Source organism: Limanda limanda, chromosome 8 (assembly GCF_963576545.1).
Source record: "Limanda limanda chromosome 8, fLimLim1.1, whole genome shotgun sequence".
Lineage (NCBI taxonomy): Eukaryota > Metazoa > Chordata > Actinopteri > Pleuronectiformes > Pleuronectidae > Limanda > Limanda limanda.
In genome coordinates, this window is record NC_083643.1 from 28,487,253 (window position 1) to 28,499,348 (window position 12,096).

The window sequence follows — 12,096 nt, forward strand, 5'->3', positions numbered from 1 at the left end:
CCCTAAACCAAGTAAAACAGGGATTGTAGCCGTCCGCACAGCTACCACAGACAATTACACAGTTTCTAAGAAGATTTACTTTAAGTCTTTGATGATAACAACAGTCATCTCTGTGTCTTCGTCCATGGAGGAATTCTTCCTCCTCATCTTATCTGTGGACAGCTTGAAGTCAAAGGCTGAATTCCACTGCCTTTTTAAACTGTACACAGCATGCTAAGGTGCTCCCAGTTAAAGCTTGTTCCAGGTAAACCTACTAAAATGGAGATTTAGTAAGTTAGCCAAACATTTCAATGTGCTTGGATACATTGACAACTGCAGGCATTGATAAGTGCGTCAGCTACTTGCTTTGCTGGGTTTAAGTTAAACTAAAACAACGGTCATTCTTTAGTTATGTTAGTTTTCATCTGCTATGTCACCAAATGAAACCTGTGGGTTTGTGTAAAATCTCTATCTCATTAGTTCGCACAGTTCTTTGACTTGTGAAGTTGCTGGTTTCTTTTCTGTCAGCTTCTCGACAAATGTACAGCTGTGTGCATGGGGAGGCTGAGACTTCTTGTAATTACGACAGTGATTTATGCATCCCGTCTGTAGGGGGAGCCTGAATGTAGCTGAGAGCGAATCTTGCATTATGCCGCTTTAAAGGGCTCATGTTTAGACTCAGAGGATCAAACATGGTGCAATTGATTACATGTGAAGTAACTGTATTGAGACATGTGCAATAAAGATATTCAAGGTTGATTATACTGTACATGTATTTTTATGTCATTTCCTCTATGACCATACATTATGAGTCACAGCAGCAAGTGGAGATTCCCAAAACGCATTTTCCCCAGCAAAATATGTTGAATTTTATTTAATGTTTCGCAAACAATCAGTAATGAAGTGAAGACACCACTCACCTTTAAGTGCAACCACTTGATCACAATTTAAAAACCTATTGAGATACATCACAGATTGCACAGTGAACTATGAAATACTGTATGAAATATGTTTGATATCTTTGCAATGAATCAAACAGGAAGTAAGGAGGTCTGGGTTTGACAGTTATGTCATCATTTCTGTTTGGTCACAGTGACATTCACTTATATGTTTGGTCATGGTGTGACACCAAAGACACATGCAACCCACACCTCTCGAATAGATGTTCCAAAAGCAATATGTCATATAAAAAACTGTTGACAGTGTAATGGAAATAAACTACAGATGAGGAAATTAATAGGGTTCTGGGTGATCGCAAAATAGGTCACTGCTGCATTTCTAAACCTTTGTTTGTGTGTATGCATCTGAACAACTGTGATAAGATCTATATAACTTCATGGTATTCCATCAAAGGTTTGCATCAGTAAGGGAACGAAACCAAGTTCTGCCACTTACTTATTTAGTGGCTGGTTATTTCCTGCAGCCGTCTAATTAAAGATAGTTTGTACTTTGTACCAAACATTTGATGAAACCAAAACGTTGTCAATGGCCTGATACCACTAAGGGTCGTTGGATAATATATTTGATAAAATGTATTTAATTCTAGATTTTTTATGTCAGCCCCTAAATGGACTGTATATATAAATACAATACACCAACCCTCCATACTGATCACACTGTTAAGTATACAGTATGGTCTGTTCTCAAGGAGAACTGAAATCTTCATCTAGTTCTTGTTGCTTTTAAAAATTCCCGCAGTGACTTTGGCAGTATAGGTTTTTTTATGCTGTTTTATTTAGTGGCTGGATCCAGAGCTGGATTAACCGGGGAGCATGGGGGAATACAGGAAGCTGCAGGACACATTTTGCTAAGTATTTCCAAAACTTTCCTAAAACACCTGGCACCTACTGTAGATCAGCTTTGGAATTATTTCATTGGATGTATTCATGTGTGAGAATAACTTTAAAACACCACAACCACTATTAATGAGGGCCTTCGGATCAAGTAATAAAGCAGGACATATTTAAAGGCCCTTGACATGTCATCTGATATTATTCTCTTCCTGGTGCATATTCACAAACTTATTTTCAATCAACTAAAAAAAAGCAACCAAAACAGTTTCTTACTTTGCCAGTTTGGTAGTCAACCCCGTTTTGAACCATAGAATGTAACATTGCCAATTTTGAAACCAACAATTTAGTGGCACTTAAATGGCACTTACTTATAGCACTTGGTAGTTTTGCTTTATTTTTGAAGTTGTACTTTCTTGATTCTTGTTGTTCCGGGTTTGTACCCTCAGGGTTGAATGCACTTATTGTAATTTGCTTTGGATAAAAGCGTTGGCTAAATGAAATGTTATGCTAGTGTTTTGATGTAATATACAATACATCTGTCATTTGTGACTAATAAAGTGCCTCTGTATTCACCCAGTAAGGATATGGTTAAGGTCGGTGTGTGTTCTCTGAAATCCATCAATAAAATGTTGATATAAGGAAATACTGTGCATTTGATCTTTCTGTGTGAACTCTATATCTGCCCCCTGAAATGTTATTAATTGTGTTGTCTGCTCTACTCTCGTTTGTGCTCTGTTGAAAACAAATAAAAGTTTATGATGACCATGAATGTTCAAAATAACTCTTCCTGTCGCTGAATAGAAACCAAGATGTAAAGATAACGTGATTGTTCCATCTCCTGTGGTACAAGAGGGGATTTAATCTCTACAGCAAAAAAACCCTGAATTTACCGTAACCTCCCTCCCATCGAGACAGCAGCAGACACGTAAGCACTCCTGTGGTTGAAATGCATAGGAGGTGTTGGGGGGGTGAGAATTATGCTTATTATAAATTGGACGCAGAACTGAGAGTTTATCACAGCAAAGAAGAAGAAAGACAGAGCTCATCATCACCATCATCATCATCATCATCATCATCATCATCATCATCATCATCATCATCATCATCATGAAGACTCTTTGCTTCACCCTGGGACTGCTGCTACTCACTGTCTGCTGCTGCAACGCCGGTCGTAAGTGATCTCTATTTGTTGCTCATCGACTTCAGAGTTTGCTCAGAGACATGTTTGTACTGATTTCATCTGGTTACTTTCCAACAGCCGAAGCAGTGCGTCACAGCACAGCACCTCACACCTGCTGCCATGAGTTTTATGAAAAACCTTTACCAATCCAACGTGTGACCAACATAACTAAGACCAACAAGTCCTGTCTGAAGAAGGCATTCATGTAAGTCTGCCCGTCAAGTCTTTTGCTGATGATGAGATGAATAGAAAAATGGATATCCTAGTACATCCAAACAAGGTGGATCTAATTAATTGTTCTCTCTGTCATTTTTGCAGAGTCCAAACAGTTATAGGAAAACAGATCTGCTACAGACAGACTTTCGTCTGGGCTCTGGATGTCTACAATCGGCTCCAGAACACTGAGGGGAGTGGTACACAGAAGAATTAGAGATGTATTATTGTGTAATAATATAATAATGACATAACCGTATTTGATAATTTTTTTAGATTGCTGTAAAAGCCAAAGTTTTTTCTGATGACAGTTTGCATTGACTAGGGTTACTGTATCTCAGGTTTAGAAATGTTGACACTTGAATTAGTTTCAAGTGTGTTAAAGTTTTTAAAATCTGTGAGGGTTATGATTAAGGAGATACTGCACAGATAAATGTGTTTTTTGAGCTGTGAAATAAAGTTTTAAACGGTGTTATGTGTCGTTTGATGTTCATTTACAATCTTTCTAGGCCAGCAGATGTGGCATGGTTGCATGAGGCATCCATTTATTATGGTAATGTCACCTTTTACTACGCACCAGCATTTTGAGCCATAGAGGAGAACAGATTTGAGAATGCTGTCGTTGGAGTCTGACCTTTGTTCTCAGGCTGTACTAACATTGACTTATTATTTATAAACAAATTTATAAAAGAATTCTACATATATGGAAAACACATGGCTCATAATTCCAGTGTTTCAAACTAACTTGACCTTTCAGGGCCAATGCTTACGGAGAGTCAAGCGCTTGGGACGTCTCTCCATCATGACATAAGTATATGCAGTATTTGAAAAGTTAAAACCTACTAATCAAGGGTTGATCCTTAAAAAGGTGATTTAATATTTTCCATATACTACATGGTAATGAGATTATTTTTGGAGGGTTAACACAGCCTGGCATATGTCATTGATTTGCAGCATTGATTTTTACGAATTATTATTTTTAGTTTACTGTCACATATAAAAACACTACCCTCTGTACCTTCAAGCCCTAAAACTGCTGTAGTACGCTACAAATATTAATAATTTGTTTCACTTTTAATTATTTTATTTTATTTAAAATATCAGTCCTCATCATGAATATCAAATAATCGATCATTTTCAAATACATATATTTGAGATTACCACAGCCTTGGATATGTCAATAGATACACACACACACTGAAAGCTTAGCATGCTGTGACTCATGTACACCAATTAACAACAAAATAATAGTTATGTTTGTGTGTGTGAGAGGTGGGATTGGGGATGATGTATGCATGTTTGTGAGAGAAACAGAGAGGGAGTGAGACAGTGAGTGAGGAATAATATCATAACACAAAATTATTTCTCTGATTTTTCTACATCTGGATACTGCCATAACTGCAAACACACACACACACAAACATTTTTTTAATCATCCGACTCTCTAAAGTTCATATCTACACAAAGACATAATTTCATCATTAATTCAGTTGCAAACATTAGTTTTATGGATTTCATTCTACAGTAATAGTGCCACTACAGGAAGCCAGTAAATAGTATGCATTTAACTTATATACCAGATTCGAGGAAATGGGTCAATATGATGGTAAATAGTAAAACATATAAATTTGAAGCCAGGATAAAAATGTGGAATGCAGGATGTTATGGTCTTATGGCAGAGAGATAAAATAAAGCAGTTAGAATGGGTTGCAATGTGTCATTTCTTACCACGAAGGTACCAAAAGGTACTTTTTATATAGTGACAAAAATACATAAAATAGGAAAATAGGTGGAAAGTTTAAAATTCCACAAAAAATACACACACATGTATAAGTTAAAGTCATATGCATTAACACAGCCAGAATAATCGTACCACACCCTTCGACCAAGTTTTATGCAGATCTGTTGAGTCTTTCTTTTGTGTGATCCTGCCGACAACCAACCAACAAACAAACGGACCAAGGTGAAAACATGAGTGGGTGAGCTAATAAAATGTCGCCTTCATCTGGAAGCTTTGAGCTTGTGGTTACGACAAGTGCACGGTGTGCTCCGCAGCATTCAAGTGGTTTAGTTGTGAGATGGCTGCTTCTGGTCGATAGCAATCCTAACAATTAAGCTAGAATGCTAGTAACGTAATACAGGAAATACTAAAGCATATGACAGAAGTAATATCACCATTTTCATAAGACATATGAAAACATTTCGAAGATAAACTTCCATCACCTCTACCACTTCTGAAAATGTCAGCAAAATCATCACAACCCATGAAGTCAGACATTGTCACATTAACACAGTAAACACAATCTCATGGCAAGGCAGACATCTCATGAGAGTAGAAAACTGACTCAGAAATAATGACATTACAACCTAGATTAGTATCTATGTTTCTGAGACTTTGCTTTAATTTACCTAAAGTGTAAAGAAATGACAGAAACCCGATCGTCTTTTATTGTACTGTTGAGAAAGATGAGAGCAAGATGAGACAATGGAAAAACTGTTGATGTTTCTGTTTGTAAAAAATGTGTTCTGTATGAATGTGGAACCACAAACGCAGAAATGTCAATGATTTGGAAACCATATCATTTTAAAAAGTGTAGTTTTTTAATAAGGCTTTTTAAAATATAATATTCCATATAATTAGCTTGTTTATTGGGGTTAATTGTGTCATGAGACAAATCCTTGATGTAGGCTATTATATAATGTTGAGACATTTGTGAAAACACATCGTAAAGGCCTTGTGTGTGTGACACTATCAAAAAATCTGCAGGTTTTCTTTATCTGCACACAAACCGATGCCACAGGCTGTTCTTGTTTTTACGTCCTGAGAAGCTTGTGAAAGCTTCAGTTTTCAAATGTTATCACATTGCCTTCTGAATCAGATAAGATCAGATTAGTTTACATTTACCAAACAGTTTTATTTAGTTCAGGGGATAGTAAGGTGTAGATAGTATAGCCTCAATTTAACAATTAGTAGTTTATATGATATAAGGATTCAATGGTTTATTTGTTACACATAAAATAATGTGTCTGTTAACTACAGTCTGGCTCTTTTAAAAACCCATTTATTTATCATGGATGACAAATGCTATATGAATACAGACCATTGATATACAAATACTGCAAGGAATGAAATTAATGAACTGTGCAGTTTTCTATAACATTTTAAAATACATTACACACACATACACACTCGCATTAAAAAAAATTCTTATTACTTTATAACATTTATACTGATGTTTTCATTTTCAGTATCCTTCCTCTCTCTCTAATTTCCCCAAAATTGGTTTGAATAAAGGATTCTCATGATTTGGTTCGAGAGTTCAGATATTACCACACTTCCACACTTTTTATTACCCCCCTTAAAACACGTACACACGCACACGAATGTCGAAAAGACATGGACGCAGCAGGAATGCGGAAAAAAGGCAGGAAAACACATGGAAGCAGGGAAGGATGATACATTTCCAACTCTCTCCCTTTAAATTTAGTGCATTGGAGCTGTTTTTGTTGATAACTAATTGATAATCAATAATTTATGATGATTGAAAACTGAGGTGGATGTTAGTGGCTTATTTAACCTTTGGGAAAGGTGCTTCAGACAAAGAGTCCTAAACCAAGTAAAACAGTGATTGAAGCCGTCACCACAGCCACCACAGACAATTACACAGTTTCTAAGAAGATTTACTTTAAGCCAGTGATGATAACAACAGTCACCTCTGTGTCTTCGTCCATGGAGACATTCTTCCTCCTCATCTTTTCTGTGGACAGCTTGAAGTCAAAGGCTGAATTCCACTGCTTCACTTGATGCAGAGCCTTGGCCTTTTTAAACTGTCCACAGCCTGCTAATGTGCTACCAGTTAATGCAATACAAGTTAGCTTTTATACGTTACATTATGACCTGCGTTACGGTTAAAATACAACACACACCAACAACCAGAGTCGGAACTAGCAGCTAGCTGAAAGAGAAAACCAGCTGGCCTCTCTCAGTGTGGACGCAATGGAAGAGCCACCGAATACACTGAGGAGGACATTGTCGGTCGAAAAGAGAAAGTAGCTGAGTAAGAACATTTACAAGACGTCGTACCCAGAATTTCTGTACGAACATTTCCAAATCAGAAGCCCTTGATTAATTGTGACATCCATGCTAAACTCAAAGCAAGGACCGTTGCCTACATCTCAGGGGATCTGGAGGAATACAGGAAGTCCAGGTACGCGCTCCGGAGTGCTATAAGCAGTGCTAAGAGACTGTACAGGGACAAAGTGGAGTCCCACTACAAGGGCTCCAACACTAGGAACATGTGGGCCGGACTGAGAACCATCACAGACTACAAAGCTAAGACCAGCAGTGCTGATGATGTGTCTGCATCTCTCCCAGAGGATCTGAACACTTTTTACGCCCGCTTTGAGAGCAGCCCCCCGGCTGGGGAGATCGAAGAGGCCCAGGAGGAGCGCTGCCCCCCCGTCATATCCAGGGCAGACGTGTGGAGATCCCTCAACCGGATCAACACACGCAAGGCACCTGGACCTGATGGCATCCCTGGCCGAGCTCTCAAGGCGTGTGCAGATCAGCTGGCAGATGTGTTCACAGACATCTTCAACATGTCTCTGCTCCAGTCTGTAGTCCCCGCATGTTTCAAGAAGACCATCATTGTCCCTGTTCTCAAGAAAACTAAAATCCTCTGCCTGAATGACTACCGCCCAGTAGCACTTACTTCCATCATAATGAAGTGCTTTGAGCGACTGGTCCAACCCTTCATCACCTCCTCCCTCCCTGTCACTCTGGACCCTCTGCAGTTTGCCTACAAGCCAAATAGGTCGACTGCAGATGCCATCTCCCTCACCCTCCACACTGCCCTCTCCCACCTGGACCAGAGGGACACATGTGAGAATGCTGTTCGTCGACTACAGTTCAGCATTCAACACCATTGTGCCCCTGAAGCTCGTCACCAAGCTCAGAGACCTTGGGCTCAACATCGCCCTTCCGTGAGTGGATCCTGAACTTCCTGACGGGCAGGCCACAGGCGGTGCAGATCGGCAGCTCCACATCCTCCACCCTGACTCTCAACACCGGTGCCCCCCAGGGCTGCGTGCTCAGTCCTCTCCTGTACTCCCTGTTCACGCATGACTGCGTGGCCACCCACAGCTCCAACACCATCAGTAAGTTTGCTGACGACACCACTGTCATAGGCCTGATCACCGGCGATGAGAAGGCCTACAGAGAGGAGGTCGGAGCCCTGACATCTTGGTGAACAACCTCCTTCTCAACGTCGGCAAAACTAAGGAGCTGATCGTGGATTACAGGAAGGGACAAGGAGTGGAACACGCCCCCCTCTTCATCAACGGGACCCTGGTGGAGCGAGTCAGCACCTTCAGGTTCCTCGGGGTCCACATCAGTGATGACCTGACCTGGAACCATCACACAGACTCAATCAGGAAGACAGCCAGGCAGCGACTCTTCTTCCTCCGCGGGCTGCGGAGGCTCCACATGGACTCCAGGATCCTGTGCAACTTCTACAGGTGCACCATAGAGAGCATCCTGACTGGCTGCATCACCGCCTGGTAAGGCAGCTGCACCGCCCTGAACCGTAAGGCTCTACAGAGGGTGGTGAAGTCTGCTCAACACATCACCAGGACGGAGCTGCCATCCATGGAGGACCTCTACACCCAGTGGTGCAGGAGGAAGAGCAACGGGATTATAAAAGCCCCCCTTCATCCCAGCCATAAACATTTCTGCCTGCTGCCGTCTGGCCGACAGTACCGCAGCATCCGGGCCCGCACCACCAGGCTCAGAGACAGTTTCGTCCCCCAGGCCATAAGACTTTTAAACTCCTCTGAACTGCAATAACTCCACCAAACCAGCACCCTGGAATATTTGCATATTTGCACCAGCACCATAACAAGCATATTTGAATATTTGCACTACTGCACAAATTGAACATTCATCTGTAAAGATATATATTTAGATGTATATATTTATTTTCTATTTTAAATTTTTGATAATCTATTTCATTGTTATTCTATTTTATTCTTTTTTATTCTATTTTATACTATTTCTATTTTATTTTTTTGGGTTGAAATTACTGAGCATTGCTTAAAGAGAGTGTGTGACCAGGGGTGGACTGGCCATCTGGCATACCGGGCATAATCCCGGTGGGCCGTTGACCCAATGTGGGCCGGTCTGGTCCGCTATGTTGTTGTTTTGTTTTTTTTCTCTTCTTCCTCTCTAAATTCCCTCCAATTGGGCCGGCCAATTGGCTACAGAGGGCTAGCAGTGTGTTGCCAGCATCGACACATATTATTGGTCTATTGTTTGTCATTGTCAATCAATCATGGGCTGACAGGCTCAGAGAGCCCTGACAGTGCTGTCAATCACAACACAAACTAGGGTGAGGCGGGACCTCATGGCATTGGCGGGGGGAGTCGCGGGACGGGCTGCTGCTGAGACAGAAACTTAACTTAATGGATAATAAGAGTAAAAAAACGCCCGGGTGGCGCTGAGAAGCATGGGAAAAAAAGCTGAAGTCTCTGGAGGTGGAGGCTGCTAAATGTGCCAAACTGACGGACCTATGTGGTGCCGGGTTCACCAGCCCAGCAGCAGCAGGTGCGCCGGGAGACGAGCGAGGAGGACTCGACAATGATGAGCGAGTGGAGGCAGACATGTGAGCGCGCATTTTCAATTTTCAATACATTCTCAAAACTGGCTCGTTACTTCAGCAGCGGAGGTTGGCGTCGCACGCCTCTACCCACGGCGCACCTCTCTCTCTCTCTCTCTCTCTCTCACTCGCTGCCCCACTCCCTCCTGAGATGTGCAGGTCCGGTGGCGTGTTTGCCGTCGGGGGGTGGGGGGGTGGGGGGGGGGTGGGCGAGAGGTTGGTCTATCCCTCCGCAGGTTCACCTTCAGAAATCTTGTTACGACTTTTACTTAATAAGACACTATTTTAGAGATAGTGTCTTATTTTGTGTGCCTATAGTATAGTGGTTATACTGTGGTTTATTAATGTTCTTGGGCAGACACAAGAGGCACTTGTTTATAGTTAATTAGAAGTTCAGATGCACTGGTCCATTACTATTTGAACCTCAGCATCTAGGGTTCAAAATTGGTAAAATTATACATTATATGCATATTGTTGTTGTAATTTTTCAGTCAGTTGAGATAAATCTTGAGGAGAAACATTTTGGGTTGTTTTGTGTCTGTATAGACCTACTATAAAAAGCACTTTGCATTTTTAATTTTAGTTCTTGTACTTTTGATACTTAAGTACATTTCAACACCAGATACTTTTGATACTTAAGTACTTTTAATATGAGCTACTTTAAGACATTTAGAAGACATAAGTTACGTCAATTTAATGGCAGATGTGCTCGGCTAATTATGCGGGCCGGTCTGAGCCAAAAAATGCCCGGGCCGTTTTGTTCTCCCAGTCCAGCCCTGTGTGTGACCCAAGCATTTCATTGACAGTGACTACTTCATGTTATCTCTGTTCATTTGACAATAAAAATCTTAAATCTTGTTATTGGAAAAGTAAGTCATAACTTGTTTACTATGTCTTGTGCTGTGCTGCTTGCTTGACCTTGGGCTGTGTAAGTCAAGTTGTTGACTTGCTTATTCCAGGTAAACCTACTTAAATGAAGGTTTAGTAAGTTAGCCAAACATTTCAATGTGCTTGGATACATTGATCACTGCGTCAGCTACTTGCTTGTTATGTTAGTTTTCATCTGCATCTTGTGAAGTTGATGGTTTCTTTTCTGTCAGCTTCTCGACAAATGTACAGCTGTGTGCATGGGGAGGCTGAGACTTCTTGTAATTACGATAGTGATTTATGCATCCCGTCTGTAGGGGGAGCCTGAATGTAGCTGAGAGCGAATCTTGCATTATGCCGCTTTAAAGGGCTCATGTTAAGACTCAGAGGATCAAACATGGTGCAATTGATTACATCTGAAGTGACTGTATTGAGAAATGTGCAATAAAGATATTCAAGCTTGATTTTACTGTACATGTATTTTTGTGTCATTTCCTCTATGACCATACATTATGATCCACAGTTGCAGCAAGTGGAGATTCCCAAAACACATTTTCCCCAGCAAAATATGTAGAATTTTATTTTATGTTTTGAAAGAATCAGTAATGAAGTGAAGACACCACTCACCTTTAAGTGCAAACACTTGATCACAATTTAAAAACCTATTGAGATACACCACAGACTGCACAGTGAACTATGAAATACTGTATGAAATATGTTTGATATCTTTGCAATGAATCAAACAGGAAGTAAGGAGCTCTGGGTTTGACAGCTATGTCATCATTTCTGTTTGTCACAGTGACTCACAGTGACATTCACTTATAAGTTTGGTCAAAGTGTGACACCAAAGACACATGCAACCCACACCTCTCAAATAGATGTTCCAAAAGCAACATGTCATATAAAAAACATTTGACGGTGTAATGGAAATAAACTACAGATGAGGAAATTAATGGGGTTCTCAGCAGTGGCGGTTCGTCATACAGGGCGCTGGGGCGCCGCCCACCCTACAATTTTGAGATGAAAAAAAAAAAAAAAAAAAAAAATGACATGTCAAAAAACATTATATATCAAATAATTTAATAAGAAATGTACTGTTTTAAAGCGTTAAATGTGTGCCGGAGACCGTAAGCCCCTGTCAAAAACCACTTAATATATTATATTTGGTAATATATTTGCCATTCGTTATCACTGAGAGAGAAGCCACTCCTCCCTGTGGGCGCCGGGCAAGTGGAAGTCTATGGAAGCCAACAAAAGGGGCAGGAACATTTGAGCAAGGACAGCTTCTCAATGGCGGATGACAGTTCGAGCCATGGGCGCACTTCACTTGCGCCTACAGCCAATGAAAGGGTTTCTTATACATCATGCTGACAGGACTGTCCAATCAGAGACCTTATCACTGATCTACAGG

General features: G+C 40.8%; 1 protein-coding gene across 1 annotated transcript; it reads left to right on the top strand.

The window, feature by feature from the left end:
• The first annotated feature begins 2,842 nt into the window (after window positions 1-2,842).
• Window positions 2,843-3,590, top strand: LOC133009615 (C-C motif chemokine 4-like). The gene is made up of 3 exons (XM_061077143.1): window positions 2,843-2,943; window positions 3,031-3,157; window positions 3,271-3,590. Exons 1-3 carry the CDS (start codon window positions 2,880-2,882, stop codon window positions 3,380-3,382), a joined length of 303 nt encoding a protein of 100 aa, XP_060933126.1. The 5' UTR covers window positions 2,843-2,879; the 3' UTR covers window positions 3,383-3,590.
• The last annotated feature ends 8,506 nt before the right edge of the window (window positions 3,591-12,096 follow it).